This window comes from Salvelinus namaycush, unplaced genomic scaffold (assembly GCF_016432855.1).
Source record: "Salvelinus namaycush isolate Seneca unplaced genomic scaffold, SaNama_1.0 Scaffold262, whole genome shotgun sequence".
Lineage (NCBI taxonomy): Eukaryota > Metazoa > Chordata > Actinopteri > Salmoniformes > Salmonidae > Salvelinus > Salvelinus namaycush.
The window spans coordinates 183,428-204,595 of NW_024059475.1; the positions used below are offsets into that span (position 1 = coordinate 183,428).

Sequence of the window (21,168 nt, forward strand, 5' to 3'; positions counted from 1 at the left end):
ACGGAGGTGCCGTTCCCCTCACAGCTCCGTAGGCAAGCACCATGGTCTTGTAGCGGATGCGAGCTTCAACTGGAAGCCAGTGGAGAGAGCGGAGGAGCGGGGTGACGTGAGAGAACTTGGGAAGGTTCTCCATGTTGTTGATCCATCCTCAGTTTTCTCCCATTTCTCCCATCTTCTCTGTAGCTGTTTTAAAATCACCAATGGCCTCATGGTGACGTCCTTAAGCAGTTTCCTTCCTGTCCTGCAGCTCAGTTCAGAAGGACGACTGCATCGTTGATGTGTCTGGGTGGTTTAATAAATCATCCACAGCACCGTTATTAACTTGACCATGCTTAAATATATATTCAATGTCTGATTTGTTATTGTTACACATCTACCAATCACTGCCCTTCTTTATGAAGCTTTCGATAAGCTCCCTGGTCTTTGTAGTTTAATCTGTGCTTGAAATGTAATACTTCACTGAGGTGCCTTACAGATGTTGTACATATAGGGGACAGAGGAAGGGGTAGTCATTCAGAAATCATGTCCATAGAATGTATTATGTGATTTGTTAAGCCACATTTTAATTCTGAATTAATTTAGGCTTGCCTATACAACCAGGGTAAATACTTATGCAACAACTATATTTTTATAAATATATTTTTTTAAACAAATGTGCAATGCACTTTCCAAACTGTGAAAGGCAGCAATACGCAGCATAGCGTCTAGTCTGTCGGAAAGCCACACGAAGAAGAAAGATTCGTCAGTTTTTCTTTGACTTTTCTCTGGTGCTATGCAGTTGAAGGTAGTGTGAAGTTCCCGGGGTGCTTTCATTACGAGCGTGACGAAAATCCAGACTGCGCTGTACGACAACGTTGGCTGCCTTTACGACCGGACCGGAGTCCTGTGGAATGAGGACGTGTGCAAGGCTGAGTATAGTAGCTAGCTAGGACACACATTCCTCTGCAAATTGAACTGTGCTAGCTATGTCTTCTGGGATGACTGGGCAGACACCGTAAGTTACACTTTTTATTTAGTACCATTTACTTTTATATTTTGAATAAGTTACGGACGCAAGAACACGTATATTTTAGCTTCGTGCTAACATGTTAGCTACATAACTTAGTACAGTAACGTTACGTTAGCGGCGGTTGCTGGTTTTACAGCTAACTAGATAACGTTCTTATTCCACTGTATGAAAGTACAAATCATTATAACTAGAATATTTCGTAAAGGTTTATCCGAAATTGACCAAGCCACAGTCGTAGATTCTTGTTTTTACCATAGCAGTAAAGTTGATCCGTTCTAACGTTGCTAGAAAACGGTATGCTAATTGAGCTAACGTGAACTAGCTAACGTTAGTTAACAACACCGGTTTCTGGCTAAGTTTAATTGTCTAACGTCGTTAACTAGACACCTAACATATCGCTAGTTAGTGGAGGGTCAAGAAAGCGGTCTCTCTAAAGTTGTGGTTACCTGCTGATACTACCCTCCAAGATAAATGATTTGTAGAGGAACAGGCCAGAACAGTTTTCAAGAGAATGCCGAGGCCTACTAACCCTACGAACACTGATGTTGGCCAGCATCGCATCAGCGCATTCGCGACTAGTGTTATGCTAACTAGCTTGCAAACACAAGCTAGCCCTCAAACCCCGCCCTACAAAATTATCTTGAGTTAGATTAAACGATAGGCAACCGGGCAAATTAGCCCCAAACTGTTGGATAAGATATCTAATCTCAATATGGAGTGCGTCCCAGTTCAGTTACTGTTTCAAGCCACTTGATGTTGAATTGTGTCTCATTTCTCTCCATCATAATGGATCCAGGTGCCTAACCAGTAGCAGCAGATGGGATCAGCCTGCTCAGCCCAAAACGAGGGTAGATGTCATGCAAGGCTTCGCTTCCTCTGCCCAGACCTGCACATCGGCCACTACGACCCCTCAATCAGCCCAGCACACTGTAGCTGGTCCCATGGTGCTCCAGACATTGCAGGGGGACATGCCAGCAGCACAGAGGGGAGGCGTGGAGATGGCTGCTGCTATGGCTGCTAAGATCAACGCTATGCTGATGGCCAAGGGAAAACTGATGATTCCTCCACCACTACCTGGCAAGGTGAGAGGGAAAGGGTTAATGTACCTTTCTCTTACTCTATCCTGGTCCGGAGGAATCACTGGGCAGGCTTTTAATCCAGTATTAAGGGTCACCTGGCCAGTCATAAGAGGCTCAAGCCACAGACTAATGGTTTCCTTAGGTGGTGCAACTTGTCTCTGAGAACAGGGAGAGTGAAGATTGTTTTCAACCACATAATATAATGTAGCCATGTCCCATAGCTGGAGGTAATAGAAGGTGAGGCCAGTTGAGACCATGTGACCTTCACTGATACCCACCTCCTAGAGTAACACAGCAGAGAGAACCACCCTGGTCTCCAGACACACCACGGTTACTGCTGCTGCTCACAACACTCTAGGCAGTCTCTCTAACTCAGTGTTAGTCCTTCTGCACATTGTGAGTCCCTGGCTTTTGTTCCAGCTCAGTACTAACAAACCTGACTCAACCAAATAGGATTTTTAGTAGGATCTAAAGCCTGGAACCTGGGTGGCTTCCCAGGAGGGTTAAACTCTGACCTAACTGCATGATATTGTATGACCACCATGACTTTAGTTATTTAGTGTTTGTATGTGGATTCATATGAAACGTGTTACCCACAGATCCCTCTGTGTATGTCTGCTGCCGCTAGTGGAGACGAGACTGTGGTGACAGAGGTGGATATCAACGATGTGCCCATCAACAGCAGAAACCTGCTCACCAAAGGAAAAACACAGGAAGAGGTAAAAAAAAAAAAAAAGACAAGTTTTCACCTCTCCTTGATTCTTCTCTTGCATCGTCTCCACTTGGCTCCTTCTTAAAATGGAGGACAAACCTTGGACCGTTCCTCCTATAGGAATGAAAAGGGGGTGGATACCATCAATTGGGCCTGAATCGCAACCCTTTCTGTATAATATATATCTAATATATTCTATTTAGAAGACGTGTCTACATACATTTGATGTATTGGTGGCCCCAACTATTACTGAAACCGTTCCTCTTTGTTTTAGATTCGTCAGGTCAGCGGTGCAGTCGTCTCAACCAGAGGCCACTACATGACCAGTGCAGAGAAGTCCCATGGAAAAGCAGTGTATGTATGCAGTTGATGTTCCTGTGTGTATCTGTAGTTGACTCTGACCACGTGGAGATCTAACCGACTCTTCTTATTTAGAGAAAGGCCTTTGTATTTACACGTCCAGGGGAAGAGCCAAGAGGAGGTCAATAGTAAGTAGAATTTCTATAACCCCTCCCGTCTACAGTTGCATTAGATACTTTATTGTCCTCAGATCCTGTAAATTACACAACATAGTGAAGACCACATCTCAGAAGATGGGGCTGTTGTTTTTTTCACTATATTATCCACATCCACATCCACACACTTGTCTATCTATTCCCTGTGTTGTCTAACAGAGGCAGTGCTGAGGATAAAGTCCCCATAGACCCCTTGTCTATCTATTCCCTGTGTTGTCTAATAGAGGCAGTGCTGAGGATAAAGTCCCCATAGACCCCCTTGTCTATCTATTCCCTGTGTTGTCTTACAGAGGCAGTGCTGAGGATAAAGGAGATCATCTCTGAGGATGTGTTGAGGACAGCTGCTGCGTTAGGATCCCAGCTGAGACCCGTCATACCCCCCCTGCCTCTCTACCCCCAGCCCTCACGCCCCATGGCTGCCTCACATCCACACCTACCCAGGATGCCTAGTGTCAACCCTCCTGTGCCACATGGACACCGGCCAGCCGCGCCACACCAAGGGGTAGATACAGGGGTCCCTGGTCCTCATAGAATTTTCCCCTGAAAGATTTTTAAGAAGTCCTGCTTGGACGATTCCCTCCCTCCCAATTCCGGGAATCCTCTAACTGGTATTTCTAAAAACCACAGGAACTTTGGGTTTAAACAATTTTGCGGCAGGGAAATGTGTTTTTCAGTTTGCAATCTGGCCCATGCCCAATAGCTGGAGGTAATAGAAGGTGAGGCCAGTTGAGACCATGTGACCTTCACTGATACCCACCTCCTAGAGTAACACAGCAGAGAGAACCACCCTGGTCTACAGACACACCATGGTTACTGCTGCTGCTCACAACACTGTTCTCTAGCTAGTCATTTAGTTGCATTAAAAAGTTAGCAGTTCAGACATCGACCAGCTCCCGACTCTACTGCTTTCTGTTGTCCATAAGATGAAGTATGTTTGTAATGTGGTGGTTGAACTATGTGTTGACCTGACCCAGGATTATCCAAATGTAACTGTCATCTCTCCCTGTCAGAGTTTTGTGCACGTCAAGATTTTTGTGGGTCTGGACCAGTCCCTGCCCTCGTTCAATGTGAACGAGAAGGTGGAGGGTCCTGGGGGGATGTACCTGGGACACATCCAGACAGAGACGGGAGCCAGAGTGTTCCTCAGGGGGAAAGGCTCAGGGTACATAGAGCAGGCCTCACGGCGGGAGTCCTTCGAACCACTCTACGTCTACATCAGGTAACAGTGATTTTACTTCCGGGTCAAACACCTTTATTTCTCCAGTCTATAAGGGCTTACCAGACCCTGATTCGGCCTATAAGGGCTTACCAGACCCTGATTCGGCCTATAAGGGCTTACCAGACCCTGATTCGGCCTATAAGGGCTTAACAGACCCTGAAATTAGAATCATGCCAGATGCATTGAGACAATTTTCATTGGGGGGGGGTGGACTTATCAATATACACCAACCTGTGATGAGTACAAAAGCCATGTGAACTGTTTGGAGGTTAAAGAAGGTGAAACTATTGAAGTGTGTAGTTGTCACTGATACCCACCTCCTATAGAAAGCAGTAGCGTGAACCACCTGACCTACAGACATAGGTCTACGGTGCTCTGCACCTACTCACATCCTGAACCAGTACAGACTTAACCCGTTGAATTCTCTACAACTCACTGGTATGCATTCAGAAGACTGCTCACCACACGTTGGCTAGCTATCAGTCCTGCTGCTCTAGATGTTTGGTGAACCATCTGTTTGTCTCGTAGGGTCTGAAATAGTTTCCTCTTGTAGTTGTTCCCTGCTGTGGTGGTGGGGGTTGTTGTTGTCGTCGGTTTCTTCCCATTTCAACACTGTTGTCTTTTCTTGTAGCCATCCCTACTCCACGGGGCTGGAAGCTGCCAAGAAACTCACAGAGAGCCTGTTGGAAACTGTAAGTCAATGCAATGTTTCCCCCCAGATGACTTGTTAGATATTACTGCACTGTCGGAACTAGAAGCACAAGCATTTCGCTACACTCGCATTAACATCTACTAACCATGTGTATGTGACCAATAACCTCTGCTAACCATGTGTATGGGACCAATAACCTCTGCTAACCATGTGTATGTGACCAATAACATCTGATAACCATGTGTATGTGACCAATAACATCTGCTAACCATGTGTATGGGACCAATAACCTCTGCTAACCATGTGTATGGGACCAATAACCTCTGCTAACCATGTGTATGGGACCAATAACCTCTGCTAACCATGTGTATGGGACCAATAACCTCTGCTAACCATGTGTATGGGACCAATAACCTCTGCTAACCATGTGTATGGGACCAATAACCTCTGCTAACCATGTGTATGGGACCAATAACCTCTGCTAACCATGTGTATGTGACCAATAACATCTGCTAACCATGTGTATGTGACCAATAACATCTGCTAACCATGTGTATGGGACCAATAACCTCTGCTAACCATTAACATCTGCTAACTATGTGTATGTGACCAATAACATGTGATTTGATACACAGCAAGGGAAGCAGACAGCGTAGATGAGAGCGTATGCTAAATGACTCCAATGTACATGATCACGTTTATTTGAACTGGGTCGTGTTCGTTGGGCACCAAACAGAAGAAAACTGACTGAAACAAGGAGGGACTTTCCTGGACTCATTTTTGTTTTCTGTTGTAAAACGTTTTGGTTAAAACGTTTTCTGTTTGCGTGCCCTAATGAACACGCCCCATGATGGAGGTTAAAGAAGGTGAAACTATTGAAGTGTGTAGTTGTCACTGATACCCACCTCCTATAGAAAGCAGTAGCGTGAACCACCTGACCTACAGACATAGGTCTACGGTGCTCTGCACCTACTCACATCCTGAACCAGTACAGACTTAACCCGTTGAATTCTCTACCGTGCTCTACAACCCACTCTGTGTTTTTAAACCATGCATGTTGTGGGATTAAAAGTGTGTTGTTGATATACTTGCTTGTCTGAGACTTATTTCACAGGATTTCTTCCTCTGCTTTCTCTAAACATGATTCACTTCCCTTTTGTTAGAGTTCAGTGTTGTCATCCTGTTCCCCTGTGTGTCTGTTGTCCAGGTGAGAGCTGAACATAGCCGCATGGTGTCCATCTACACCGCCACCGGCTCCACCCAACGTAAGTCTCCCCTCTCTCACACACCAGAACTAACACAAAGTAACTCAAATACCACAGTCGGAGAACCAGGGTCTGTATTCATAAAGCGCCTCTGAGTACTGAGTGCTGATCTAGGATCAGGTTTTGAATGGACAAGGGGGGACCTGATCCTAGATCAGCATTCTTACTCCTTGACATTTTATGAATATGGGCCTGGGAGTTTTCCCTGGTCAGGTGAAATAACCAGCCAGGCCCGGGAGTTTCCCTGATCAGGTGAAATAACCAGCCAGGCCCGGGAGTTTTCCCTGATCAGATGAATTGACCATCCAGGTTACGTGGACTGAGAAACTTGAACATTTACTTGAATATAATAGAATGACCCAGAACGTTTCCGTTCCAGTAAATCACTTCCTATGTTTGTTTAAACCACAGACACAACTAGCTACTGTGGTAAATGAATCTCTTTCTGTCTCTAGTGGCACAACAAACAAACAGAACAGTCAGACAGACAACAACCCTGTCTGTGAATGACGATCTCTTCCAATCACATCCATTAACCCTGATCTCCTATACTTCCCTTTCAGCATACCCAGCTCATGGATACCCAGCTAATAGCTCTTACTCTAGCCAGGGCTGGTACAGCAGCAGCAGTGGTTACCCAGGGTGTAACGGGCTGGCTGGGGGCTATGCTGCCTCTACCAGCTACCCCACACCGCCAGGACCCTCTGGCTATTGGACTAGTGCTGCTAGTGGTCAGCCCAGTCAATCTAACCTGTCGACAAACCCTCCATCTTCTCAGGCTATGGTTCAGTATCCTGTCTGTCCCAGGAAGACACACCCATACCTATTACAGGTACGTAGTGGCTAGGAAACCATACCTCGACCTAGTACGTAGTGGCTAGGAAACCATACCTCGACCTATTACAGGTATGTAGTGGCTAGGAAACCATACCTCGACCTATTACAGGTATGTAGTGGCTAGGAAACCATACCTCGACCTATTACAGGTACGTAGTGGCTAGGAAACCATACCTCGACCTATTACAGGTATGTAGTGGCTAGGAAACCATACCTCGACCTATTACAGGTATGTAGTGGCTAGGAAACCATACCTCGACCTATTACAGGTACGTAGTGGCTAGGAAACCATACCTCGACCTATTATAGGTATGTAGTGGCTAGGAAACCATACCTCGACCTATTACAGGTATGTAGTGGCTAGGAAACCATACCTCGGCCTATTACAGGTACGTAGTGGCTAGGAAACCATACCTCGACCTATTACAGGTACGTAGTGGCTAGGAAACCATACCTCGACCTATTACAGGTACGTAGTGGCTAGGAAACCATACCTCGGCCTATTACAGGTACGTAGTGGCTAGGAAACCATACCTCGACCTAGTACGTAATGGCTAGGAAACCATACCTCGACCTAGTACGTAGTGGCTAGGAAAAACCATACCTCAACCTAGTACGTAGTGGCTAGGAAACCATACCTCAACCTAGTACGTAATGGCTAGGAAACCATACCTCGACCTAGTACGTAGTGGCTAGGAAAAACCATACCTCAACCTAGTACGTAGTGGCTAGGAAACCATACCTCGACCTAGTACGTAGTGGCTAGGAAAAACCATACCTCAACCTAGTACGTAGTGGCTAGGAAAAACCATACCTCAACCTAGTACGTAGTGGCTAGGAAACCATACCTCGGCCTATTACAGGTATGTAGTGGCTAGGAAACCATACCTCGGCCTATTACAGGTATGTAGTGGCTAGGAAACCATACCTCGACCTATTACAGGTATGTAGTGGCTAGGAAACCATACCTCGGCCTATTACAGGTATGTAGTGGCTAGGAAACCATACCTCGACCTATTACAGGTATGTAGTGGCTAGGAAACCATACCTCGACCTATTACAGGTATGTAGTGGCTAGGAAACCATACCTCGACCTATTACAGGTATGTAGTGGCTAGGAAACCATACCTCGGCCTATTACAGGTATGTAGTGGCTAGGAAACCATACCTCGGCCTATTACAGGTATGTAGTGGCTAGGAAACCATACCTCAACCTAGTACGTAGTGGCTAGGAAACCATACCTCGGCCTATTACAGGTACGTAATGGCTAGGAAACCATACCTCGGCCTATTACAGGTATGTAGTGGCTAGGAAACCATACCTCAACCTAGTACGTAGTGGCTAGGAAACCATACCTCGGCCTATTACAGGTACGTAATGGCTAGGAAACCATACCTCGGCCTATTACAGGTATGTAGTGGCTAGGAAACCATACCTCGACCTATTACAGGTATGTAGTGGCTAGGAAACCATACCTCGACCTATTACAGGTACGTAATGGCTAGGAAACCATACCTCGACCTATTACAGGTATGTAGTGGCTAGGAAACCATACCTCGACCTATTACAGGTATGTAGTGGCTAGGAAACCATACCTCGACCTATTACAGGTATGTAGTGGCTAGGAAACCATACCTCGACCTATTACAGGTATGTAGTGGCTAGGAAACCATACCTCGGCCTATTACAGGTATGTAGTGGCTAGGAAACCATACCTCGGCCTATTACAGGTATGTAGTGGCTAGGAAACCATACCTCGGCCTATTACAGGTGCGTAGTGGCAAGGAAACCGTACCTCGGCCTATTACAGGTACGTAGTGGCTAGGAAACCGTACCTCTGCCTATTACAGGTATGTAGTGGCTAGGAAACCATACCTCGGCCTATTACAGGTATGTAGTGGCTAGGAAACCATACCTCGGCCTATTACAGGTACGTAGTGGCCAGGAAACCATACCTCGTCCTATTACAGGTACGTAGTGGCTAGGAAACCATACCTCGGCCTATTAGTACGTAGTGGCTAGGAAACCACACCTCGGCCTAGTAGTACGTAGTGGCTAGGAAACCAGTACCTCGGCTAGTAGTACGTAGTGGCTAGTACGTAGTGGCTAGGAAACCAGTACCTCGGCCTAGTAGTACGTAGTGGCTAGGAAACCAGTACCTCGGCCTAGTAGTACGTAGTGGCTAGGAAACCAGTACCTCGGCCTAGTAGTACGTAGTGGCTAGGAAACCAGTACCTCGGCCTAGTAGTACGTAGTGGCTAGGAAACCAGTACCTCGGCCTAGTGGTACGTAGTGGCTAGGAAACCAGTACCTCGGCCTAGTGGTACGTAGTGGCTAGGAAACCAGTACCTCGGCCTAGTGGTACGTAGTGGCTAGGAAACCAGTACCTCGGCCTAGTAGTACGTAGTGGCTAGGAAAAACCAGTACCTCGGCCTATTAGTACGTAGTGGCTAGGAAACCAGTACCTCGGCCTATTAGTACGGAGTGGCTAGGAAACCAGTACCTAGTAGTACGTAGTGGCTAGGAAACCAGTACAGGTATGTATTGACAGGAACATGGGTGGGTTCCAATAGGATTCAGGACGGGGATCAGTTGTTTACAACAGACAACACCATGACACTCGTCAGAAAGCAACAGCAAAAAAAAGGTTTCTCGCCTGAAAATTGAAGTCAGGACTTCAGTTTAGAAACTGTCTGTATCAGTTTCATTAGTTAGTAGCAGCCAGGAGATTGTTGTACACCATTATAAGGACTAACCAGATGTATTGATGAGGGACACCATTATAAGGACTAACCAGATGTATTGATGAGGGACACCATTATAAGGACTAACCAGATGTATTGATGAGGGACACCATTATAAGGACTAACCAGATGTATTGATGAGGGACACCATTATAAGGGCTAATCAGATGTATTGATGAGGGACACCATTATAAGGACTAACCAGATGTATTGATGAGGGACACCATTATAAGGACTAATCAGATGTATTGATGAGGGACACCATTATAAGGACTAACCAGATGTATTGATGAGGGACACCATTATAAGGACTAATCAGATGTATTGATGAGGGACACCATTATAAGGACTAACCAGATGTATTGATGAGGGACACCATTATAAGGACTAACCAGATGTATTGATGAGGGACCCCATTATAAGGGCTAATCAGATGTATTGATGAGGGACACCATTATAAGGACTAATCAGATGTATTGATGAGGGACACCATTATAAGGACTAACCAGATGTATTGATGAGGGACACCATTATAAGGACTAATCAGATGTATTGATGAGGGACACCATTATAAGGACTAATCAGATGTATTGATGAGGGACACCATTATAAGGACTAATCAGATGTATTGATGAGGGACACCATTATAAGGACTAAACAGATGTATTGATGAGGGACCCCATTATAAGGGCTAATCAGATGTATTGATGAGGGACACCATTATAAGGACTAACCAGATGTATTGATGAGGGACCCCATTATAAGGACTAACCAGATGTATTGATGAGGGACCCCATTATAAGGACTAACCAGATGTATTGATGAGGGACACCATTATAAGGACTAACCAGATGTATTGATGAGGGACACCATTATAAGGACTAACCAGATGTATTGATGAGGGACACCATTATAAGGACTAACCAGATGTATTGATGAGGGACCCCATTATAAGGGCTAATCAGATGTATTGATGAGGGACACCATTATAAGGGCTAATCAGATGTATTGATGAGGGACACCATTATAAGGACTAATCAGATGTATTGATGAGGGACACCATTATAAGGACTAAACAGATGTATTGATGAGGGACACCATTATAAGGGCTAATCAGATGTATTGATGAGGGACACCATTATAAGGACTAACCAGATGTATTGATGAGGGACCCCATTATAAGGACTAACCAGATGTATTGATGAAGTTGTACACCATTTTAAGGGCAGGACTAATCAGGTGTATTGATGGCCCTGGGATTAGACTAACTATTGTTTGGGTTTGACTTTGGTGTCTCAGGACCCTGGGTGCAGTGACCAGACGGAGACTGACCTGTCGTCATCCAGCTCCCCTCAGACAGGGACAGGAAGTCCTAAACGACGCTTCCATGAAAAGACTGAGGATGAGCGAGCCTCTCAGGTGAGACGTAGCTGAAATATGCACGAGAATGGCTTGTCAACTGAATAACCTGGCTAAACCAAATCAATAAAGGGTTTCCCCAACCCAGATGTGTTAGCTCAGTGGTTACTCCAAGTACAGAAAGTGTTTTTTTGTTTTTAGGAATTCAAACAGTGCTCAGTGACCTAACAGTCCTACCTGTCTCTCTCTCTCTCTCTCTCAGCCTGCCAGCAGCTCACCTGAGGCCCCGGTGAGAGAGAAGTCTCCTCCTCTACCTCCAGCTCAGAGAGAGGAAGGACAAGGAGCTGAAAGGTTTCGACATAGATCTCTGCTCTAAATCTCTAACAATGTTTCTGGTTTTGTTTTGCCCAGAATGTTGCAGCCACCGGGGTCGTGTTCAAAAGGGCACAACGGAATGAAAGAGAACCATTGTTTCTTGTTACACGTTCAGACCAGTTTTGGGTTGTTTTCGTACATTTTGCTCCTACTGAACACAGCCCTAAATGAAGCCTCTGCTGTTTCTCCACCTGGTTCCTTTGTCTCTGTCTGTAGGATGTTGATGCCACCTCCTCTCCCTGTGTTTCTGGCCCCTGGCCCTGTGGCACGGAAGAGACCCAGGGAGACAGCAGTACCAGAGGTCCCACGCAGCACCCTTGGCCCTGTGGCACACAAGAGACCCAGTGAGACAGCAGTACCAGAGGTCCCACGCAGCACCCTTGGCCCTGTGGCACACAAGAGACCCAGGGAGACAGCACTACCAGTGGTCCCACCCAGCACCCCTGCATCACAGGGTACGCTTCTTACCGGGAACACACTTCACTGTACTTGATTCCTGAATGGGCAGACATTTTAACCATGATGTTGAGTGGTGTTTTCAGATGTCTTCTCCCCTCAGTAGTGGAGTAATGGAGACAATCTGTTCGAGCTCCTCTGTGATTGGCTGAGCCGTGCTAACTGTCACTTCCTGTATGTGTTCTTTTGTCTTCCCCTTGTTCTCTCTCCACATGTCTCCTGGACCTGCTGCGACCTAACATGGGTCTGTCTCATCTGGTGTCTGTGTGATCCCTCTGCTCTGACTGGCTGTGGATCAATCCAACCAACTCAAACATGGGCTGGGCTCCTCACTTGTTTTGCCCTCTCGCTCTCTCTCTGTCCCTCTCTCTCTCTCTCTCTCTCTCTCTCTCTCTCTCGCTCTCTGTTGCTCTGCTCTCTCTGTGTTGCTCTCTGTCTCTCTCTCTCTCTCTGTTGCTCTGCTCTCTGTCCCTCGCTCTCGCTCGCTCTCTCGCTCTCTGTGTTGCTCTCTTTCTCTGTCTCTTGCTGTCTGTCTTTGTTTTCTACAGATTTTCCTCAGGAGGTGAAGAAGATGAAGGTAGTGGAGAACCCTTCAAGTTTAGTGCCCTACGGAGGTAGGGTAGTGGACACTTCATGCCTAGTACCCTACGGTGGGGATTCTTCTGATGAGGGAGAGGACTCCTAGCAGTAAGACTCTAACTCATACGCCCACTACCCTTCACTAATCCCATCAGCCCCACCCTAAAGTGTCCTCGTTCCACTTAGACGCTGGTTTGCAGTGTTCAGCCCAAGTCTAGCTAGCTCTGCTATTACCGTCATCGACTATTGGACAGAGCGTCGCATTGCTAGGACCCTGCCCCTCAAAACAAAGCTACTTTATGTTATTATAATTATTAAATACAGTTTTCATTTGAAAAGGTCATTTTTATTTCAAATCTGAAAAGGCATTATGCGGTTGTCCATCTACGACCGAGCCTCCTGCTCCACGACCGAGCCTCCTGCTCCACGACCGAGCCTCCTGCTCCACGACCGAGCCTCCTGCTCCACGACCGAGCCTCCTGCTCCACGACCGAGCCTCCTGCTCCACGACCGAGCCTCCTGCTGTACACGAATTCACTGATTATTACTGTTATATTGTATATAATGTAAAATGGTGTGAATCTGTTCCCATGGAATACTTTAATAAATGGATTTGGAAACATCCATCTTGTTTCGTGTTAGTCTGTAACAGTGTTGTGGTAGTCCAGTCCAGGGTTTCATCGTGTTAGTCTGTAACAGTGTTGTGGTAATCCAGTCCAGGGTTTCATCATGTTAGTCTGTAACAGTGTTGTGGTAGTCCAGTCCAGGGTTTCATCGTGTTAGTCTGTAACAGTGTTGTGGTAGTCCAGTCCAGGGTTTCATCGTGTTAGTCTGTAACAGTGTTGTGGAAGTCCAGTCCAGGGTTTCATCGTGTTAGTCTGTAACAGTGTTGTGGGAGTCCAGTCCAGGGTTTCATCGTGTTAGTCTGTAACAGTGTTGTGGAAGTCCAGTCCAGGGTTTCATCGTGTTAGTCTGTAACAGTGTTGTGGTAATCCAGTCCAGGGTTTCATCGTGTTAGTCTGTAACAGTGTTGTGGTAGTCCAGTCCAGGGTTTCATCGTGTTAGTCTGTAACAGTGTTGTGGTAGTCCAGTCCAGGGTTTCATCGTGTTAGTCTGTAACAGTGTTGTGGTAGTCCAGTCCAGGGTTTCATCATGTTAGTCTGTAACAGTGTTGTGGTAGTCCAGTCCAGGGTTTCATCGTGTTAGTCTGTAACAGTGTTGTGGTAGTCCAGTCCAGGGTTTCATCGTGTTAGTCTGTAACAGTGTTGTGGTAGTCCAGTCCAGGGTTTCATCATGTTAGTCTGTAACAGTGTTGTGGTAATCCAGTCCAGGGTTTCATCGTGTTAGTCTGTAACAGTGTTGTGGTAGTCCAGTCCAGGGTTTCATCGTGTTAGTCTGTAACAGTGTTGTGGTAGTCCAGTCCAGGGTTTCATCATGTTAGTCTGTAACAGTGTTGTGGTAGTCCAGTCCAGGGTTTCATCATGTTAGTCTGTAACAGTGTTGTGGTAGTCCAGTCCAGGGTTTCATCGTGTTAGTCTGTAACAGTGTTGTGGTAGTCCAGTCCATGGTTTCATCATGTTAGTCTGTAACAGTGTTGTGGTAGTCCAGTCCAGGGTTTCATCATGTTAGTCTGTAACAGTGTTGTGGTAGTCCAGTCCAGGGTTTCATCATGTTAGTCTGTAACAGTGTTGTGGTAGTCCAGTCCAGGGTTTCATCATGTTAGTCTGTAACCGTGTTGTGGTGATCCAGTCCAGGGTTTCATCATGTTAGTCTGTAACAGTGTTGTGGTGATCCAGTCCAGGGTTTCATCATGTTAGTCTGTAACAGTGTTGTGGGAGTCCAGTCCAGGGTTTCATCATGTTAGTCTGTAACAGTGTTGTGGGAGTCCAGTCCAGGGTTTCATCATGTTAGTCTGTAACAGTGTTGTGGGAGTCCAGTCCAGGGTTTCATCATGTTAGTCTGTAACAGTGTTGTGGGAGTCCAGTCCAGGGTTTCATCATGTTAGTCTGTAACAGTGTTGTGGGAGTCCAGTCCAGGGTTTCATCGTGTTAGTCTGTAACAGTGTTGTGGTAGTCCAGTCCAGGGTTTCATCGTGTTAGTCTGTAACAGTGTTGTGGTAGTCCAGTCCAGGGTTTCATCATGTTAGTCTGTAACAGTGTTGTGGTAGTCCAGTCCAGGGTTTCATCATGTTAGTCTGTAACAGTGTTGTGGTAGTCCAGTCCAGGGTTTCATCGTGTTAGTCTGTAACAGTGTTGTGGTAATCCAGTCCAGGGTTTCATCATGTTAGTCTGTAACAGTGTTGTGGTAGTCCAGTCCAGGGTTTCATCATGTTAGTCTGTAACAGTGTTGTGGTAGTCCAGTCCAGGGTTTCATCATGTTAGTCTGTAACAGTGTTGTGGGAGTCCAGTCCAGGGTTTCATCATGTTAGTCTGTAACAGTGTTGTGGTAATCCAGTCCAGGGTTTCATCATGTTAGTCTGTAACAGTGTTGTGGTAGTCCAGTCCAGGGTTTCATCATGTTAGTCTGTAACAGTGTTGTGGTAGTCCAGTCCAGGGTTTCATCATGTTAGTCTGTAACAGTGTTGTGGGAGTCCAGTCCAGGGTTTCATCATGTTAGTCTGTAACAGTGTTGTGGTAATCCAGTCCAGGGTTTCATCATGTTAGTCTGTAACAGTGTTGTGGTAGTCCAGTCCAGGGTTTCATCATGTTAGTCTGTAACAGTGTTGTGGTAGTCCAGTCCAGGGTTTCATCATGTTAGTCTGTAACAGTGTTGTGGGAGTCCAGTCCAGGGTTTCATCATGTTAGTCTGTAACAGTGTTGTGGTGAGTCCAGTCCAGGGTTTCATCAGTGTTAGTCTGTAACAGTGTTGTGGGAGTCCAGTCCAGGGTTTCATCATGTTAGTCTGTAACAGTGTTGTGGGAGTCCAGTCCAGGGTTTCATCGTGTTAGTCTGTAACAGTGTTGTGGTAGTCCAGTCCAGGGTTTCATCGTGTTAGTCTGTAACAGTGTTGTGGTAGTCCAGTCCAGGGTTTCATCATGTTAGTCTGTAACAGTGTTGTGGTAGTCCAGTCCAGGGTTTCATCATGTTAGTCTGTAACAGTGTTGTGGTAGTCCAGTCCAGGGTTTCATCGTGTTAGTCTGTAACAGTGTTGTGGTAGTCCAGTCCAGGGTTTCATCGTGTTAGTCTGTAACAGTGTTGTGGTAGTCCAGTCCAGGGTTTCATCGTGTTAGTCTGTAACAGTGTTGTGGTAGTCCAGTCCAGGGTTTCATCATGTTAGTCTGTAACAGTGTTGTGGTAGTCCAGTCCAGGGTTTCATCATGTTAGTCTGTAACAGTGTTGTGGTAGTCCAGTCCAGGGTTTCATCGTGTTAGTCTGTAACAGTGTTGTGGTAGTCCAGTCCAGGGTTTCATCGTGTTAGTCTGTAACAGTGTTGTGGTAGTCCAGTCCAGGGTTTCATCGTGTTAGTCTGTAACAGTGTTGTGGTAGTCCAGTCCAGGGTTTCATCGTGTTAGTCTGTAACAGTGTTGTGGTAGTCCAGTCCAGGGTTTCATCGTGTTAGTCTGTAACAGTGTTGTGGAGTCCAGTCCAGGGTTTCATCATGTTAGTCTGTAACAGTGTTGTGGTAGTCCAGTCCAGGGTTTCATCAGTGTTAGTCTGTAAACAGTGTTGTGGGAGTCCAGTCCAGGGTTTCATCATGTTAGTCTGTAACAGTGTTGTGGTAGTCCAGTCCAGGGTTTCATCGTGTTAGTCTGTAACAGTGTTGTGGTAGTCCAGTCCAGGGTTTTCATCGTGTTAGTCTGTAACAGTGTTGTGGTAGTCCAGTCCAGGGTTTCATCATGTTAGTCTGTAACAGTGTTGTGGTAGTCCAGTCCAGGGTTTCATCGTGTTAGTCTGTAACAGTGTTGTGGTAGTCCAGTCCAGGGTTTCATCGTGTTAGTCTGTAACAGTGTTGTGGGAGTCCAGTCCAGGGTTTCATCGTGTTAGTCTGTAACAGTGTTGTGGTAGTCCAGTCCAGGGTTTCATCAGTGTTAGTCTGTAACAGTGTTGTGGTAGTCCAGTCCAGGGTTTCATCGTGTTAGTCTGTAACAGTGTTGTGGTAGTCCAGTCCAGGGTTTCATCGTGTTAGTCTGTAACAGTGTTGTGGTAGTCCAGTCCAGGGTTTCATCGTGTTAGTCTGTAACAGTGTTGTGGTAGTCCAGTCCAGGGTTTCATCGTGTTAGTCTGTAACAGTGTTGTGGTAGTCCAGTCCAGGGTTCATCAGTGTTAGTCTGTAACAGTGTTGTGGTAGTCCAGTCCAGGGTTTCATCATGTTAGTCTGTAACAGTGTTGTGGTAGTCCAGTCCAGGGTTTCATCAGTGTTAGTCTGTAACAGTGTTGTGGTAGTCCAGTCCAGGGTTTCATCGTGTTAGTCTGTAACAGTGTTGTGGTAGTCCAGTCCAGGGTTTTCATCGTGTTAGTCTGTAACAGTGTTGTGGTAGTCCAGTCCAGGGTTTCATCGTGTTAGTCTGTAACAGTGTTGTGGTAGTCCAGTCCAGGGTTTCATCGTGTTAGTCTGTAACAGTGTTGTGGTAGTCCAGTCCAGGGTTTCATCGTGTTAGTCTGTAACAGTGTTGTGGTAGTCCAGTCCAGGGTTTCATCAGTGTTAGTCTGTAACAGTGTTGTGGTATTCCAGTCCAGGGTTTCATCGTGTTAGTCTGTAACAGTGTTGTGGTAGTCCAGTCCAGGGTTTCATCGTGTTAGTCTGTAACAGTGTTGTGGTAGATCCAGTCCAGGGTTTCATCGTGTTAGTCTGTAACAGTGTTGTGGTAGTCCAGTCCAGGGTTTCATCGTGTTAGTCTGTAACAGTGTTGTGGTAGTCCAGTCCAGGGTTTCATCGTGTTAGTCTGTAACAGTGTTGTGGTAGTCCAGTCCAGGGTTTCATCGTGTTAGTCTGTAACAGTGTTGTGGTAGTCCAGTCCAGGGTTTCATCGTGTTAGTCTGTAACAGTGTTGTGGTAGTCCAGTCCAGGGTTTCATCGTGTTAGTCTGTAACAGTGTTGTGGTAGTCCAGTCCAGGGTTTCATCGTGTTAGTCTGTAACAGTGTTGTGGTAGTCCAGTCCAGGGTTTCATCGTGTTAGTCTGTAACAGTGTTGTGGTAGTCCAGTCCAGGGTTTCATCGTGTTAGTCTGTAACAGTGTTGTGGTAGTCCAGTCCAGGGTTTCATCGTGTTAGTCTGTAACAGTGTTGTGGTAGTCCAGTCCAGGGTTTCATCGTGTTAGTCTGTAACAGTGTTGTGGTAGTCCAGTCCAGGGTTTCATCGTGTTAGTCTGTAACAGTGTTGTGGTAGTCCAGTCCAGGGTTTCATCGTGTTAGTCTGTAACAGTGTTGTGGTAGATCCAGTCCAGGGTTTCATCGTGTTAGTCTGTAACAGTGTTGTGGTAGTCCAGTCCAGGGTTTCATCGTGTTAGTCTGTAACAGTGTTGTGGTAGTCCAGTCCAGGGTTTCATCGTGTTAGTCTGTAACAGTGTTGTGGTAGTCCAGTCCAGGGTTTCATCGTGTTAGTCTGTAACAGTGTTGTGGTAGTCCAGTCCAGGGTTTCATCGTGTTAGTCTGTAACAGTGTTGTGGTAGTCCAGTCCAGGGTTTCATCGTGTTAGTCTGTAACAGTGTTGTGGTAGTCCAGTCCAGGGTTTCATCGTGTTAGTCTGTAACAGTGTTGTGGTAGTCCAGTCCAGGGTTTCATCGTGTTAGTCTGTAACAGTGTTGTGGTAGTCCAGTCCAGGGTTTCATCGTGTTAGTCTGTAACAGTGTTGTGGTAGTCCAGTCCAGGGTTTCATCGTGTTAGTCTGTAACAGTGTTGTGGTAATCCAGTCCAGGGTTTCATCGTGTTAGTCTGTAACAGTGTTGTGGTAATCCAGTCCAGGGTTTCATCATGTTAGTCTGTAACAGTGTTGTGGTAGTCCAGTCCAGGGTTTCATCGTGTTAGTCTGTAACAGTGTTGTGGTGATCCAGTCCAGGGTTTCATCGTGTTAGTCTGTAACAGTGTTGTGGTAATCCAGTCCAGGGTTTCATCGTGTTAGTCTGTAACAGTGTTGTGGTAGTCCAGTCCAGGGTTTCATCGTGTTAGTCTGTAACAGTGTTGTGGTAGTCCAGTCCAGGGTTTCATCGTGTTAGTCTGTAACAGTGTTGTGGTAGTCCAGTCCAGGGTTTCATCGTGTTAGTCTGTAACAGTGTTGTGGTAGTCTAGTCCAGGGTTTCATCGTGTTAGTCTGTAACAGTGTTGTGATAGTCCAGTCCAGGGTTTCATCGTGTTAGTCTGTAACAGTGTTGTGGTAGTCCAGTCCAGGGTTTCATCGTGTTAGTCTGTAACAGTGTTGTGGTAGTCCAGTCCAGGGTTTCATCGTGTTAGTCTGTAACAGTGTTGTGGTAGTCCAGTCCAGGGTTTCATCGTGTTAGTCTGTAACAGTGTTGTGGTAGTCCAGTCCAGGGTTTCATCGTGTTAGTCTGTAACAGTGTTGTGGTAGTCCAGTCCAGGGTTTCATCGTGTTAGTCTGTAACAGTGTTGTGGTAGTCCAGTCCAGGGTTTCATCGTGTTAGTCTGTAACAGTGTTGTGGTAGTCCAGTCCAGGGTTTCATCGTGTTAGTCTGTAACAGTGTTGTGGTAGTCCAGTCCAGGGTTTCATCGTGTTAGTCTGTAACAGTGTTGTGGTAGTCCAGTCCAGGGTTTCATCGTGTTAGTCTGTAACAGTGTTGTGGTAGTCCAGTCCAGGGTTTCATCGTGTTAGTCTGTAACAGTGTTGTGGTAGTCCAGTCCAGGGTTTCATCGTGTTAGTCTGTAACAGTGTTGTGGTAGTCCAGTCCAGGGTTTCATCGTGTTAGTCTGTAACAGTGTTGTGGTAGTCCAGTCCAGGGTTTCATCGTGTTAGTCTGTAACAGTGTTGTGGTAGTCCAGTCCAGGGTTTCATCGTGTTAGTCTGTAACAGTGTTGTGGTAATCCAGTCCAGGGTTTCATCGTGTTAGTCTGTAACAGTGTTGTGGTAAGTCCAGTCCAGGGTTTCATCGTGTTAGTCTGTAACAGTGTTGTGGTAGTCCAGTCCAGGGTTTCATCGTGTTAGTCTGTAACAGTGTTGTGGTGATCCAGTCCAGGGTTTCATCGTGTTAGTCTGTAACAGTGTTGTGGTAATCCAGTCCAGGGTTTCATCGTGTTAGTCTGTAACAGTGTTGTGGTAGTCCAGTCCAGGGTTTCATCGTGTTAGTCTGTAACAGTGTTGTGGTAGTCCAGTCCAGGGTTTCATCGTGTTAGTCTGTAACAGTGTTGTGGTAGTCCAGTCCAGGGTTTCATCGTGTTAGTCTGTAACAGTGTTGTGGTAGTCCAGTCCAGGGTTTCATCGTGTTAGTCTGTAACAGTGTTGTGGTAGTCCAGTCCAGGGTTTCATCGTGTTAGTCTGTAACAGTGTTGTGGTAGTCCAGTCCAGGGTTTCATCGTGTTAGTCTGTAACAGTGTTGTGGTAGTCCAGTCCAGGGTTTCATCGTGTTAGTCTGTAACAGTGTTGTGGTAGTCCAGTCCAGGGTTTCATCGTGTTAGTCTGTAACAGTGTTGTGGTAGTCCAGTCCAGGGTTTCATCGTGTTAGTCTGTAACAGTGTTGTGGTAGTCCAGTCCAGGGTTTCATCGTGTTAGTCTGTAACAGTGTTGTGGTAGTCCAGTCCAGGGTTTCATCGTGTTAGTCTGTAACAGTGTTGTGGTAGTCCAGTCCAGGGTTTCATCGTGTTAGTCTGTAACAGTGTTGGTAGTCCAGGTTAAGTGTTGTGGTAGTCCAGTCCAGGGTTTCATCGTGTTAGTCTGTAACAGTGTTGTGGTAGTCCAGTCCAGGGTTTCATCGTGTTAGTCTGTAACAGTGTTGTGGTAGTCCAGTCCAGGGTTTCATCGTGTTAGTCTGTAACAGTGTTGTGGTAGTCCAGTCCAGGGTTTCATCGTGTTAGTCTGTAACAGTGTTGTGGTAGTCCAGTCCAGGGTTTCATCGTGTTAGTCTGTAACAGTGTTGTGGTAGTCCAGTCCAGGGTTTCATCGTGTTAGTCTGTAACAGTGTTGTGGTAGTCCAGTCCAGGGTTTCATCGTGTTAGTCTGTAACAGTGTTGTGGTAGTCCAGTCCAGGGTTTCATCGTGTTAGTCTGTAACAGTGTTGTGGTAGTCCAGTCCAGGGTTTCATCGTGTTAGTCTGTAACAGTGTTGTGGTAGTCCAGTCCAGGGTTTCATCGTGTTAGTCTGTAACAGTGTTGTGGTAGTCCAGTCCAGGGTTTCATCGTGTTAGTCTGTAACAGTGTTGTGGTAGTCCAGTCCAGGGTTTCATCGTGTTAGTCTGTAACAGTGTTGTGGTAGTCCAGTCCAGG

General features: G+C 46.2%; 1 protein-coding gene across 2 annotated transcripts; it reads left to right on the plus strand.

Moving 5' to 3' along the window:
- Positions 1-748: 748 nt before the first annotated feature.
- On the plus strand, positions 749-13,426 carry LOC120039293 (KH homology domain-containing protein 4-like). Of its 2 annotated transcripts, none has more exons than XM_038984737.1 (15): positions 749-994; positions 1,806-2,091; positions 2,688-2,807; positions 3,075-3,154; positions 3,236-3,288; positions 3,606-3,817; positions 4,326-4,534; positions 5,166-5,226; positions 6,394-6,451; positions 7,015-7,283; positions 11,333-11,452; positions 11,655-11,743; positions 11,984-12,222; positions 12,772-12,837; positions 13,168-13,426. In XM_038984737.1, exons 1-15 carry the CDS (start codon positions 966-968, stop codon positions 13,341-13,343), a joined length of 2,067 nt encoding a protein of 688 aa, XP_038840665.1. In that variant the 5' UTR covers positions 749-965; the 3' UTR covers positions 13,344-13,426. The 2 variants fall into 2 exon arrangements, with proteins under 2 accessions (XP_038840665.1, XP_038840666.1); XM_038984738.1 differs by having other exon boundaries at positions 750-994; positions 12,772-12,910; positions 13,168-13,285.
- Positions 13,427-21,168: the final 7,742 nt, after the last annotated feature.